Here is a 15,958-nt window from a genome sequence, read left to right as displayed (position 1 = left end):
ATTTTTTGGAAGAGCGAAGGGATTTTAGGTTACTATGGGGGGGTAATTATATTTTTCAGTATGGGTGTACTGTCTGGTTGGTAGAGGATTTTGTGAACAACTATTAGTTGGTTATATTGCAGTTGATAGGGTAGTTCAAGCCAGTCCTAACGACTGAAGGTTAAGGCAGTGATGGGTTCTATAAGCTGATCCTGTGGCAAATCTGGCAATGTTATTGTAGCAGCTAGTTAATTTATTGAGGCTTGATTTGCTTAGGTTTACGAAGATGGGTGAGGCATAAAGAAGGGTCGATAGCAGATGTGTATGGGCAATAACAGTTCTAGCAGATGGGGTTAGGAATGGTTTAATCCTGTATAAAGAGCCTAATTTTTTATTAACTGTTTTAATAGTTTTGTCTACGTGAGCATCAAACTTGAGGTTGTTGATGATAACTCCCAGTAGTTTAGTACTAGGTTCTGGGGAAATTATGGTACCATTGTTAGATATTATGGTGAGAGGTGGTGAGGAGACCTTGCAAGTGGGGGAGAAGAGTAATAGTTTGGTTTTATTTGGGTTTAAACCAGTGAGCCAGTTCTCTACTTTGTTGAAAGTGATTTGGGACAAGGATTATAAATCTGTGGGGGAGGTGGCAGAGCAGATTAGGGTTGAGTCATCTGCATACTGAATACAAGTTGCATCAGGGATGACTTTGTACAGGTCATTAATGAATATGGAGAATAGGAGGGGACCTAATATAGATCCCTGTGGGACTCCAAGAGTGACTGGTAAAAGGGACGATGAGTTATTGTTCCATAGTACAGTTTGTTGGCTGTCACTTGGGTAAGAATGAAACCAGATAATTGCTAGGTTATCTATGGAGAGTGATTTTAATGTGTTTAAGAGTAGCTGGTGATTTACCATATCAAATGCCTTGGATAGGTCAAGGAAGAGGGCTGAGGAGAGCTTGTTGTCATTACGGTTTTGATTTAGTGTGGGAGAAGGAGAGAAGGGCTGAGGTTGTACTATGACAAGGTCTAAATCTGTGCTTGGAGGGGGCTAAGAGAGTGTTTTGATTCAGATAGGCAAGAAATTGCTTGTGGATACATTTCTCCATTATTTTAGCCAAGGGAGACAGAATGGCTATAGGCCTATAATTTGAAAGTTCAGTGGACTCTTCCCCCTTTATGAAGAGGAACAATGTGGGAGATTTTCCAGGTGTGGGGGATATAGGCTTCGTGGATAGTTCTATTGATTAAAATTGATATGGGGTATGCTATTTCTTTAGCGCCTTTTTGGAGATATTATGCAAGTAGTAGGTCTGCTGAAAGGGTGGTGGGTTTCCGTTTTTTAAGTAGGGACTTAATAAAAGATGGTGGTACTGGATCAAGCTTAAAAGGGATTTTATTATCAGGTGTGGGGTTGGTGGTACTTGGGGTATAGGGAGATAGCTTACTGGCTAGGGATTGCACAATTCTGTAAAGAAAGTGTTAAAGGTGTTAGCAACAATTTTAGGAGGTTGTTGGAGGGTAATTAAGGGGGTAGGGGTAGTTGATTGGCCTGGGTGGAGAAGTTTGTTCATGCCTGACCAGAATTTTTGTGGTTGATTTTGGTGCTTTTGTTGCAGATTACAGTAGTAATTCTTTTTGTCTAGCATAGGTTCATAGGTAGGTACTAGTCTATCTGCCCGAGGGCATTTATAAGCCTAGCCAGAATGTGTCGGCTTTCGCCACCCCATTGATTAATTAACTGAGCCTCTGTCGAGCAGAGTCACTGAAGTGATCCCAGGGGTGTACTTTCTGTTACCCATCCACTCGTCAAGGCTTCTCTTTAAGAGTGTTAGTGAGGGTCTCTGCCTAATGTAGTTAGGAATTTTGTTCCAAAGCATGGGGAGTCCCTGTGACAGGAATCTATCCCTCCAGCATGTTCTATTTATTGTTGTGGTGAGGTTTAGCTCACTAGAGCGCATGGCTCGCAATGACTTGGATTTCTTTAGGTGAAGCATGTCCATCAATTCTGAGTTGGACATGGCTTTGTAAGTCAGGCAGAGATCATCTCTGAGTAAGCGATATGCCACTGAGTACAGCCGGAGTTTTTTCAGTTGGGCTGCATAGGACATATGTTTGAGGCCAGTAATCCTCTTGGTGAGGTGCTTTTGTGGTCTTTCAAGCTGTTGGGAGTGTCTTGTGGGGTACATCCCAAATGGGGCATCGTACTCTATGATGGGTCTGATGTGACGAGTAGAGGGGCACTATACCCTCTTCATTTCTAGATGCGAACCCCTTAGTAATTAGATGGGCCACATAGAAGGATTTCCTAACTACTTTGGCAATATGATTGTCAAAGGAGAGATTACTATCTACCTGGGTCCCCAGATCTCTTATTACCTCTTCTGTATTAAGGGGGCTGTCGCCTATGTGGTAATTGGTGGGTGTTTTGTTTTTCCCCAAATGGGATGACTATGCATTTTTTGGCATTTAGCTTGAGGCCATGACTTTGACACCAGGTGTCTGTCTCAGTAAGGCCTTTTTGGAGGATGTCCGTGTCAGCCGGAGAGTCAGTTATGGCTCCCAGTTTGCAGTCATCGGCGAACTTGGTTAGCCATAGTCCTCCTGTGTTTGCCTGTACTTCTGAGAAATATATGCCGAACAGTAGGGGTCCCATAACTGAGCCTTGCGGGACAACACTTGTGACTGGTTCAGAGTCAGACCTGGAGCCCGCTATTCTTACCGTGTGAGTTCTGTCTGTAAGCCAGTTGGCAACCCAACTTGTGACGTAGGGGTTTATGTTCAGGCTGGTGAGTTTTTCTATAATACCCGAGTGAGGAATGGTGTTGAACACCTTGGTGAGATCAAGGTAGGCTGTGTGAACCACCTTTCCCTCGTCTATGGCCTTGGTAACTGTCTCGAAGAAGTCAACCAGGTTTAGTAGGCATGATCTGCTCTTAACAAAACCAAACTGGGTCGAGTCAAGTGTTGGAAGGTTCCCAATGTCTTTGTTAATGAGTTCCATGATGATGCGCTCCATAGCCTTGCAGACCAGGCTAGTCAGGCTTATGGGGCGATAGTTACCAGGGTCAGTTGTGGCTCCTCCTTTGTGGAGCGGAATAACCATTGCTGTGTGCCATTCTATGGGCACATAGCCTGTGGAGAGGCTGAGGTTGAACAGCTTGTTTAGGTGGGGGGTTAGTTCGTTGTGTAGTTCGTGCAAGATGCAGCATGGAACACCATCTGGCCCCATTGATGCTGTGTTTTGGTTTTTGAAAGGGCTGTTTTCACCTGTGCTTCTGTGATTTCTGGGACACTACACTTTTCCTGCATTGTTGTAGGCTCTTTTGAAGGTGAGAGGGAGGTGAAGTTTGCACTGAATCTATCTGCCAATATGTTGGCAATATCAGTAGGTTCAGTATATTTTGTGCTATTTTGCACCATCTTGGAGCATATCTGCGAGTTGCCACTTAGATTTTTGACATAGCTAAAGAAAGCTTTGTGGTTATCTTTTTAGAGTCCTTGGCTATTTTTCTTTCAATGTTAGCCTTGGATGATTTTATGAGGGACCTTAGTTTCTTAATGATACTGATCAGGGATGTCTTTCCTTCATGGGATTTGCTTTTTTCTGAACTAGTTTCCTCCTTTTATTGTATAACCTGTTTATGGCAGGGGTCCACCAGACTGGTTTCCTTCTCTTAGGGGAGTGAGTCTTGGTTTTGCTAGGGATGGCACGATCCATGCATCCTTGTAGGTGCTCATAGAGTTCAATTGTAAAGGATTCTGCATCTTGGGCAGTGTTATCCTTTAGCGTGGGGGCTGTGAAACTTACCACCTCTAACTTAAGTAAGGTGAAGTTTGCTTTAGAAAAGTTTTTCACTGTAGTTTCCTTGGTTGGGGGTGGTGGTGGTGGGGTGTGGACATCCAGGGTGATTAGTTTATGGTCTGATCTAACCAGTGACGGGTTGACCTCCAGTATGGAGCACCTGTCGCCCATGTTGGTGATGACCAGGTCCAATATGTTGTGGCCTCTGGTAGGGGAGTTTACCAGCTGATCCAGGGCATTTGAGTTGATAAATTCCAGGAAGCGCTGAGCCCGGGAGTTTGTACTAAAGTAGTTTTCCCAGTTAATGGTAGGGTAATTGAAATCTCCCAAGATCAGGGTGTTCGGTAGGACCTTCATGTTTTCCAGTGTCTCCAGAAAGGCGGAGTGGTGGTCCTGGGTCATGGAGGGTGATCTGTAGCAGGCCACAATTTGCATTGCAGATTTGCCCGATGTTAGTTGCACATGGATGATCTCAGATGTATCATGCTGCGCCACTAACCTGGAGGTGTGGGTATCCTTGATGAATATGGATACACCCCCTCCTTTTGTGTTTCGGTTCGTGTTCTGTGGCCGAAATGTGTGGTATGAGTTGTAGCCCAGTAGTGCTGGAGTGCTCTCTGGAGCCTTGAACCAGGTTTCAGTTACTGCACAGATGTCAACGTTCTCCATACTTAGGAGTGCTTTGAGTGCATGCATTTTGAGATTTAAACTCCTGGCGTTGAGTAGCATAACCCTCAGTTTTTTACTTGTGCTGTTTACGGAGATGGGTTTGAATTTTGAGCCTTGCCTAAAAAAGGCACTATGGGGGCAGCAAGAGCCTTGGCCAGTATTCGAAAGCCAAGGGGTGACAGGTGCAAGCCGTCTCTTGCGAAGCAACACGGCTTGTCGAGCATGTCATCCCAGGCTGACAGACACTGGATCCCCTTTGAATGACACCAGAAGCTTAGCCAGTTGTTGAAATTGATCATTTTTTATTTATACTGAGGTAGTATTCTTGGTGAGGCAGGATGCTACTCGGGGTCAGGGTTCATACCCGCCTGGGCTACATGATCAGAGAGCTCTTCCACGTCTCTTTTCATGTAGTCCAGGGAGGTACAGCTCAGGTCGTTCACACCAACATGAACAATGGCAGAGTCCTATTTGTACTTGTTCTGGAGTGACCTGAGTGCTTGTGTTATGTGGCGGATTCTGGCTCCTGACAGGCAGCTAACAGTAACCTTCTCCTTGTCCAGCCTACTGAGTGGAGCGTCAGTGTGCCTGACTATTGAGTCACCTATTACTAGTGTGTTAGATATGTTATTTCGCCTTAAGTGCTGTGATTGTGCGGCACATTGATTTTGTGTTTTATGTGTTGTCTGGTTTGTGACGGGAGGTGCAGGTTTTGTGGGTGTCTGCTTTGGAGCTCTCTGATGCTTTTGCAGGTTTTTATTTAGAGCCTCCGAGTATGATTTTGTGTATTTATGTGTATATCTTTTGCCAGTGCTGGTTTAGTAGGTCTATGTGAGGCTGGAGGTGTGGTGCAAGTGTTAACCTTCTCCTCATGACTGTCTGTTCAGTCTTGGGTGGAGATACCTTAGCCTCCAGTTTGGCTGTGTAATTGCATCTCTCACATATGTTAGTGTTTCGTGGTAGGAGGAGAGGGCTCTGTGTGTACATGAGGCAGTTGTAACATTGCCTCAGGATACCCAGATTCACCAGCTGGACTGGAGAGTACACCTGAAGTTGCCCTTTGGTCATGCCTGAATAGTAGGGTGAGCTGCTTAGTCACTTGGTTGGTGAGGGGTGGATAAAGAGCCTTGCCCTGCTGGGCAGTCAAGTGTCGGGGTATATTAGTGCTTGCTATTAGGTCTGAGCAAGTGCTGGACTGTAGGATGCTTTGAGTGCTTAGGTTAAGAGTTAGACTAGTTTCAAGTGAAAAACTGAAGAGGAGACTTAGTGGAGCCAGGAATAATTTAACCCTAGCTAACCAGTGCTGCCCGGCTCACAAAACCATGCAATGCATTTTTTAAACTACTAACTTCTGGGCTGGAACCACTCCTCCAAGGACAGATGGCTGCTCAAAGTTCCCCTCTCTCTCTCACAGGTGAACAGATAAACTTCCTTCTATCCAAGTAAGGTATGGGCAACTCAGAAACTTGTAACACAGCCCTGAATTCAGCACTAGCCTGAAAACTGGACTATACTAGCTTAGAAAGGCGGGAAACAAGAAATTTATTATTTTTTTTTTTGAAAAGATAAGGCAAAAACAGTAAAAAGTACACTTAAAACAGCTTTAAACGACTACAAGTGATCAGAAAAGGCTATCGCACTTTAGTGTGTAGCCTACAACAGTTAAACAATTTATTTAAACAAAAGACAACTTTTTAAAAGTGCAGGCAGTCAGATAAGTACAATATGTGAAAAAAAACAAGCTTTTAAATCACAATAAGTGCTGGAAAATCAGCGTTTAGGCAGAAAACAGTTAAGTACAGCAAGAAATTACAGAAAACTGATACTCAATCACGCCAAAGTCTCTCTTTTAAGCTAGAAGGCTTATATCAGTTTAAGGCTTTCTAGTGCTTTCCAGTAGGTTAGTTACAGGAAAGATGGGAAACAAGCGCATATGTGGTCTTTTAAACCAGAAAGTTGAAAGAGATGGACAACTTCCCGAATGGTCAATAAACTACAATTCCTGGGCCAAGAACCACTCCTCTTGTGGTAGACAGGCTACCTAGTACTTTTACCACTCCCACTGATAAGCTAGAAGGCTGCACTCCAACACAAAGGCTTGGGGGTGCTCAGAACAGTCCTGGATACAGCAAATCTGTGCCTGGACTAGACTAGTTACAAGAAAGGTGGGGATCAAGCACAAACACAGGCTTTAAAACCAGAAAGTTGAGAGAGATGGGAAAAAAACTGCCCAGACGGCCAAAAATCTACAGTTTCTGGGCCAGAACCACTCCTCTTGTGGTAGATAGGCTACCTAGTGCTTACCACTCCCACTGATAAGCTAGAAGGCTTCCCTCCAACACAGAAAGGCTTGCGGGGCTCAGAAGCTTACCAACAGTCCTAGATACAGCAACTCTGTATCTGGACTAGGCTAGTAACAGGAAAGGTGGGAAACAAGCACAAGTGCAGCTTTTAAACCAGAAAGTTGAAAGAGATGGGAAAAACTGCCCAAACGGCCAGTAGCTACAATTTCTGGGCCTGGAACCACTCCTCTTGTGGTAGATAGCCTACCTAATGCTTACCACTCCCACTGATGAGCTAGAAGGCTTCCCTCCAACACAGAAAGGCTTGGGGGGGGCTCAGAAGCTTACAAAGAGTCATGGATACAGCATATCTGTACCTGGACTAGACTAGTTACAGAAAAGGTGGGGAACAAGTGCAAACACAGGCTTTTAAGCCAGCAAGTTAAAAGAGATGGAAAACTGCCTAAACGGCGAATAAACTACAATTTATGGGCCAAAACGCACTCTTCCCGTGGTAGATAGGCTACCTAGTGCTTACCACTCCCACTGATAAGCTAGAAGGCTTCCCTCCAACACAGAAAGGCTTGGGGGGGGGTGGCTCAGAAGCTTACAGAGAGTCCTGGATACAGCAAATCTGTACCTGGACAAGACTAGTAACAGGAAAGGCAGGAAACGAGCACAAACACAGGCTTTTGAAGCAGAAGGTTGAAAGAGATGGAAGAGCTTCCCAAATGGCCAATAAACTATAATTTATGGGCCAGAAACCTCAACCTCTTCTCCTGTGGTAGATAGGCTACCTAGTGCTTACCACTCCCACTGATAAGCTAGAAGGCTTCCCTCCAACACAGAAAGGCTTGGGGGGCTCAGGAGCTTACAAACAGACCTGGATACACCAAGTCTGTATCTGGACTAGATAAGTTACAGGAAAGGCAGGCAATAAGCTAGGGATTTTTTTTTTAACAGAAAAGCAGCTAAAACAGCAGTAAATACAATTCAAATGCAGTGCAGGCTAGCACACGTATATCAATATTATGGCAAATACAGTTTAATTAAATGCATTTAAATTAACAAATGACTAAAAAACAAGTGTAGAAGATATTAAATTAGAAGGCTACTAACAAGCAGTAATAAGTGCAGAGTAAGAACAACTGAACAGATAACAGCCCGCAGAACAGCAACTAAGACAGTTACAGTAAGAGCAGCTGAATATATATATATATAATATAATTTTTTTTTTTTTTTGTTAAAATAAACATTATTCTGTGTACAGCTTACATAAATGGCTGCAACATCAACCACCAACTTTAGTGATAAGAGATTTTTTAAATGCCACATTTACCCACTGCATTTAATGTAACAGTCTCTGAGATGTGCACTTCATAGAAAAAGACTGATTTTATATAAAAGGTAAAATACGTGATCAAACTGTGTGTCATGCATGCACACTGCCAATATAACTGCAGCACTTCCTCTAAGCCATTATACTTTTGTATAATCCAAATTATTTATGCCACTGATGGCGGATGAGCTGCATCCCAGCAGTACCAACCACCCAGGTACACAGGTATTGCCTTCAGACACAGTTGACATGTTTTGTGACATTTGTCTTGTTTCTTGTTGGATAATCCTCATGTTAGGGGCACTGCAGCACTTTCAGTGCAGTGTGCATGCAGAGCAAAGTGATTCCATGTTTGATGTTTGCCACCTACACCATAATATACTTCCTTTACCAATGCTTTTTGTTGTAAAGTAGGGCGCATTAGTAAAGAGCACTTCTATCCACCATTCACCTGCCTGTCGTGAATTCGTTTCACAATACTTTTTAGTACAGAAGGATTATGCTTCCTGTTTACCTTTCATATGAATATAGTTGTTGATTTTTTATGCAAATGCATGCTTATTGTCAGTCTGTTCTAGGGGAAATGGGGGAGGGGATTAAACACACTTAAGACATTGTGACATGGTTAGTGTGTAGTTTGTTTTTCTTTTTTTTTTAACCTAATTTTCAAAGGTTCTGCTATGTGCTTGAGACCCTTCACTGCAAGACTGCAATTGCTATATCTCTGAGAATTCCCCTTCAAGGTACAGACTTCTTGGAGATGCAAGTAGCAAGGGTGGGGGAAGGATCACCCCCCCCCCCAAAAAAAGCTTTTGAAGTCTAAAAATTTCACACTTTGCTGTTACACCTGGTGAATTGTGCTTACGTTTTTTGGAGTTTCCAGACTCTTGCTGGTGAGTTTGTTCTTAAAGGGCATATTTTCCTCCACAAATGCATGTATGTTGCTTATGCCCTCTCAGTAGATAAGAAAAGTTCAAAAAAATGTTTTTATTGTAAATTGGAGTGCATAGTGTTGAAAGATAACCAATACTATTCAGGACCAAATTTCTTAATGACTGTGATTTGCATGGTAGTCATAAAGGAGTATTTTTGCAGCCATCAGTACAAGTTATCCTGCACTGTTCTACTGATTTTTTTTTTATAACATTGCTGCTTAGCTCACATGCAGTTATGCTGGAGCAGACGACCACAGGGCACACCTTCTGTTAGTAATGTGATGGGGTGTTGGAAATGTGATGGTAATAGCCATTGCTCAGCTGACAGCAAGCTCTGTAGCTGATGTGTAAACTGTTCATTATTTTAGAAGTACCTTTTTGTAGTGTGTATTTGTATTTATATTTTCTTGGCTAAGATAGTGCTGTGATCAAAAATATCCATCTGCATTTTAACTATAGACTAGCTTCTTTCAAGAGTTTTGCTATGTTTTTGGATGTTCTTTCTGAGAAGTGACATGAATGTATGTTTTATTAGGTGCTCTCAGCTACAGAAACAATTGGTCGTATTTGCACTTCAAAGCATTGCAAAAGTATAAGCTTACCCTTGCTTTGCTTTGTTTTGCATTGCAAAAGTATAAGCTTACCCTTGCTTTGTTTTGCAGGAAGTGAATGTGGAATTTGAAGCACATAGCATCTCGGACATGCATCATGATGGGATAAAGAAATTACTGCAGCAGGCAAGTCCATTAAATTTCTTCTAGCTATTTCTTTTGTAAGATATTGAAGGAAAAGGCCTGTTTCTGCATTAAGGTTTATCATGTACAAATTATATCCAATTTTGACCTGCCATTAACTCTAGATGGATAAAAGCATTTCAGGGCTGAAGTAATAAAATTAGCTCAGTGAGTATTCGGAGTTTGTTTTGCGTATTCTGCATTCATAAGTGTTGAATTTATTCTTTAGTGGGCTTTTAGACCAATTTTTCTTTTTTTTGTTTAAATACGCACACTGCTTTAAAAGGGGGAATGTGTGTCAGTTCAGTGGCTACCTGAATTTGCCCACCTCTCCGTAAGTGTTCCTGCAACTTGGTGAATTTTTCACAAGCAAAGTGTACCTAACCCAAGTAGTGTTTTACTTCTAAGTGTTTCCAGTTCCAAGATTGTACACCTTGTCCTGGGAACAACTTTGTTTATTTTTTTATCTGTTGTGTAATTTTTATTATATATAATTTTTCGATGGGGTAGTGGACTGATTTCAGAATGGATCTGTTTTAACCACAGGTCAGAAGTAGGGCAAAGTAAGTCAGAAAATTGAAATATGAGAAAAATATTAATGACTGTAGCAGAAGAACAGAGCATACAGCTTGTACATTGGTAAGTAATACAGACTTGTGACTTGAAAATTCCATCAGAACAATATAATATCTACATATGGGCATGTTAAAATGAGGTTATATGCTGTAAGCAGATACATTTGTGGATCTAAAGAATGGTTGGGAGGTTATTTGTGTGTGTGTGGGGGGGGGGCTGAAACAGGAGCAGAAGGCTGGAGTTTTACTCCAGCATTATAACAGCAGCTCCAATTTGTTAATACAGTATCCTTCAAGTAGAATAGGTTGTAAAACATATGAAAAACATGAGTGGAGATCCAGGTGCCCAAACAGACCAGTACCAACAGCCGAGAAATCTCACCAAATGATTTATTAAAATCAACAAGCAGCAAAAATAGCAAGTGATAGCAGTTTAGCAGTTTCATGTGTGTAAAGACTTCTTCAGAACTGCTAGTACATCCACTATTTCACTTAAATACTCGCAAAATCAACACATATGATCAAACCGACCAATGGAACACCACAAAATCAACACATATGATCAAACCGACCAATGGAACACCAGTGTCGACTTTCATGAGAAACTATGTTAAAATCCAAGATACAAGCATGATAATACATGCATACACTGCCAGTAGAATTCATTAATGTATAACAGCATTCTACAAATACAAATTTATGTTAAACTCAGGAGTGTAAATTAAAACAAATTATGTGTAAACACCAGAACATTTAAACCACATTGTATCTAATAACCACCCCTCAAGACTGTCTAACTTGAGAATGGGGGTGATGGAACTACTTTCATTAAGGCCTGGGGGAGATAAAGCATCACATGTAAAAATCTGTTTGAGTTTCTTTTTATTTAAATGATCCTCAGTGTAGAAACCCCTTGGGTCACTGTCCATGTGGTAAATCACCACAAACTTGAAAAAATGCCCCTCACAAGAAGAGATGTGTCTGTAAAGAGCATTAGTAGACCTTTCTCTCCTAATGTCATTTAAATGCTCATAAATTCTCCCCTTTAACGTCAGACAGGTCTTCCCAATGTAAAAAGCCTTACATTTTTGGCAAAGGGCCCCGTACACAACTCGCCTTGATAGGCAATCAAAATGCCTTTTCACTTCTATTTTCTTATGCCTAATGAAGAATGGATCACAGCACTGGATAAGTTGGTAATAGATGCAATGGTTGCACTTAAACACACCCTTTGTTCTATTTGAACCCATATTGAACCTTTTCATCTCCAATAATCTCTTGAAACACATACCATTCAGAAAAATAGTTTTTGGTTTAGTACCAAATAATTCAACACCTTCTTTAATAGAGGTGACAATTGGCCAGAATTTAACCACTTCAACAATTTCCTAACTATTCACTGACAAGGTAATGACCATAGAACATTCATAAAGCACCTCAGCTGTTTGAATAGCATTGTTGTCAATTTGATCCATAACTGATTCAACATGTGGGCCTCTTTGGCTAGGGAGTAAAGATTAGTAAAAACCTTTGTTCCATTTACCAAGGACTTCATCCTTGACAGATGCCAATAGTTCCAAAGGGTAACCCCTTTTCTTGAACATGTCAAGAAGCTTGTCTGTCTCCTGCCCAAATATGGTGTCGTCTTGACACCATACGAGCCAGTCGTACAAATTGCCCCTTCACTACTGCTCTTTTTTTGAAAAGGAGGGTGCCAACTGTCTTAGTGGAGATAGGAATTTGAAAAGGTCTTTTTACGATAGATGTTAGAACAAAAACACTCCCTGCCATAATCCTTACTAACCAGAACATCTAAGTAGGCTATTTGGTCATTGTCAAAGGTATGAGTGAATTTCAAAAATGGGGTAGTGTTATTGATGTATTCCAAGAACTCATTCAACTTCCTGACTGAATCATTCCATATTAAAAAAAAAAAAAAAAAATCATTCAAAACATGGATGTAGAATGACCAGTTGCTTGCAAATGAATTATTGAGAAGAAAATGTCTCTCCAAATATGTCATAAAGAGATTGGCAAAGCTAGGAGCACAAGAAGCTCCCATTGTTACTCCACTTGCTTGCCTGAACAAATGTCTTTCAAAGTATAGGTAGTTGTTACTCAGGACAAGGTCCATCAGTGTAATAGCAGTATTTGTTATTTTGATCCAAAAGACCAATGCCAAAGAGTGTGCTTTGGACCCAGTCCAATCCCTCTCTATGGGAGATAACAGAATATAGGTCTTGGACATCGATCATTACAAAAACACAATCTTCCAAAAATTCAAGCTGTGCTAATCTAGATAGGAAATTCTACAAATCTTTACATATATGTTTTACATAACTTGTAGATGGTTGTGGTAAACTATCCACATATTTAGCTATGTAAAATATTTTACTTCTCCCAGCATCCACTATAGGTCTCACAGGTGGATTATTTATATCCTTGTGGATCTTGGGGATTCCAAAAATACCGGCTACCACTGGAAATTGGTTATAAAGATAATCATGAGTGTCCTTGTCTATCTGGCCCTGCATGACCATGTTATAAAGGCAAGCATCTGTTTTGGAAAAAGCAATATTCAATTAATTCCTTGAGGTTTGTATTTACCTGTCGGATAGTAACATATCTAACATCCTACTATTGTAATCTTCAGTGTCCATTATTACAATACCCCCAGCGTTATCTGCTTTCATCACTCTAATAGTCTTGTTGTTACAAAGATCATTTAACAAGGATTTTTCCTTTTTAGAAAAATTTAATTTGTTTATAGCCTGGTAAGATCCAGAGCACATTTTGTGAATATCTTTCTCACATAATGTTTCAAAAAGGGATAACCAGTTGTTTAAGAGAGGGTTGAAAGAACTAGCTTTCCTAAGTGTTTTACTAGGACCTGTAGTGGAATTGGGGTTCCTGATTTAAACCAAAAAGCCAAATTTAGTTTGTGGGTAAATAGTTTTAAATCAATGTGTCTCAGGCAAGCTAGATTTTTTAGCTGGTGCAAAACTTAAACCTTTGCTCAAAAGATTAGCATGGTCAGTTGTAATTTTAATGCTAGAAAACTTATAGACCATAAAATCCCTGCCCGTTTTCTGAACACAAGTAGGTCCTCCATTCACCTCCACTAGGCTGGAAATTGTTTGGTCCATCTCAATTTCAGACTAATAGACCAAATCCAACAGGTGTAATGAGTGTGCCTCACAATGAAAATGAGTGAGTCTTGGTTTTGCTTGGGATAGCACGATCCATGCATTCTTGTAGGTGCCCGTAGAGTGCATTAGTAAAGGATTTTGCAGCTTGGACAGCATTATCCTTTGGCATGGGGGCTTTGAAACTTTCCACCTCGGTCTTAAGTAATGTGAAGTTTGTTTTTGAAATGTTTTTTCACAGTGTTTTTTTTGACCGGGGGTGGGGGTGAAATGTGGATATCCAGAGTGAATTGTTTATGGTCAGATCTAACCAGCAAGGGATTGACCTCTGGTATGGAACACCGGTTGCCCATGTTGGTGATGACCAGGTCCAATATGTTGTCAACTCTGGTGGGGGTGTTGACCAGCTGATCCAGGGCGTTTGAGTTTATAAATTCTAGGAAATGTTGGGCAAGGGAGTTAGTACTTTATTTCTCCCAGTTAATGTTTGGGTAATTGAAATCACCCAATATCAGGGTGTTTGGTAGGATCTTTGTTTCCCAGTGTTTCCAGAAATGCGGAATGGGGGTCCTGGGACATGGTGGGTGATCTGTAGCAAGCTACAATTTGAATTGCAGTTTTGCCCATTGTTAGTTGCACGTGCATGATCTCTGAAGCATCGTGCTGTGCCACTAACATGGAGGTGTGGGTATCCTTGACGAATATGGATATGCCCCCGTCTTTTGTATTTCGGTCTGGGTTTTGTGACCAAAATGTATGGTATGAGTTGTAGCCTGACTCTCTGAAGCCTTAAACCAGGTTTCTGTTACTGCACATATATCGATTTTCTCCATACTGAGGAGTGCCTCGAGTGCGTGCATTTTGAGGTTTAGACTTCTGGCATTGAGTAGCATTACCATCAGTTTTTTGTCACTTGTGCAATTTATGGCGGTGGGTTTGTCTTTTCAGCCTTGCCTAAAAAAGGCACTGTGGGGGTGGCAAGAGCCTTGGCCAGTATTTGAAAGCCTATGTGTGACAGGTGCAGGGGGGGTCAGCAGTCCCAAGACTACTCGTCTTTTACACTGGATCCCTCTGTGATAACACCTACAACTACTATATTGGATCCGGGGTTACCCACGTCTTCTGTGTCTGTTGGGGTCCCCTCATTGGGCAAAGGAGAGCCACTGTTGTTGTCCGTGAAGAGGGAACAGTGTAGACTTCATTGTTAGCCACTTTCTAGGATTAAATAGCGGTGTCGCTTGTATATCATTATTTCATCAAGCCTACGCTTGAAGAGCTAAGCCACTTTCTAGGATTAAATAGCGGTGTCGCTTGTATATCATTATTTCATCAAGTCTACACTCTCAGCGATAGAATCTGCCAGGCTTCAATAGCGGTCCCGCTTGTGTATCCTTATTTAATTAGGCTTACAGCGGTAGTGTTTATCGCTCCGCGTGTTACAGCGCTTGACACTGTTTACAAGCTTGTTGGACGCTGAGGATTCAAGCCGCTTTCTAGGCATTCAACAGCGGTTACGCTTGTGTTTCGTCAAATAATCCAGCTAATAACGACAGCGGCAGTGTACCTTACTCCGCTTGATACAGCGGTTCACTTCCCCAAGCTATGTGAATAACCTATAACTATTGCTCCTGTGGCTCTGCCCGAGCATTCTCTGCTAGTCGCTCTATAGAACTAAGCCATGTTTTTTAGTGCTTGTTTTACCTCTATTATTCTAGCAGCTCTATAGAGCTAAGCCATGTTTGTTTAGTGCCTATAGCGTTTTAAGTTTGTCTTGCCTCTATTATTCTAGCAGCAATTTACAACTGTTAGTGCATTCACTCCGCCTGACTTAGCGTTAACCTTTCTAACTGGGATAAGTAGCGCCTCTACTCCTGGCTTCCACGTGGTCCCCAACTACAAACACTTGCATTCTAAGGGTGGATGCAGCATTTAGGAAAATAGTTTTACCAATGGTACGTAGCTAATAAACTGCCTGTACACTGTTTCTATACATGCTCTTTACAAAATTACCAGTTAAGCTTTGTTGTGCCATTAATGCCCCTATATCCTAAACGACAGTTTTATGGCCTATAATACGAGGCTACAGTATTTCTACAGTGTATCTCTCCCAGGATCCTATAATTAATTGTTATAGATGATAGGCTGTGGATGTTGTGTTTTGCCATTTTCTACTGATAACTGTAACGCCTTGTTGCTTATGTTAAAAGATTAACTTAGTTGCACGTCAGGATTTATGCTGCTAGCCTCTGTGACACACTAGTATTCATCTCTAGTACAAATGTATGATCCTGCTGTGTGGTTACCGTCTGTCTGACTTTCCCTGTTTTTATTTAGTAAGAATGTATTAGTCTCTGTACTGACCTTTAATCATAGGTACATGTTCTGGTTATTCTGTTACATGCTTCCATGATTACTGAATGTACTTATATTTGTCTTCTCTCTCTTCCTATATATTTACCAGCCTGTACAACTGAGTTTCCACTCCTTAC

At 41.5% G+C, this 15,958-nt stretch overlaps 1 protein-coding gene across 2 annotated transcripts in view; it reads left to right on the top strand.

Annotated features, from left to right (window-relative positions):
• Window positions 1-15,958, top strand: part of LOC122789021 (BRCA2 and CDKN1A interacting protein) — a 216,208-nt gene that overhangs the window by 27,712 nt on the left and 172,538 nt on the right. For both annotated transcript variants that reach the window (XM_044056185.1, XM_044056184.1), the window contains exon 2: window positions 9,677-9,751. In XM_044056185.1, coding sequence (XP_043912120.1) covers window positions 9,677-9,751 — 75 coding nt within the window. The remainder of the gene's footprint in view (window positions 1-9,676; window positions 9,752-15,958) is intronic.

This window comes from Protopterus annectens, chromosome 14.part0, assembly GCF_019279795.1.
Source record: "Protopterus annectens isolate FY-2018-M chromosome 14.part0, PAN1.0, whole genome shotgun sequence".
NCBI lineage: Eukaryota > Metazoa > Chordata > Ceratodontiformes > Protopteridae > Protopterus > Protopterus annectens.
This window is presented reverse-complemented; position numbering and strand designations above follow the sequence as displayed.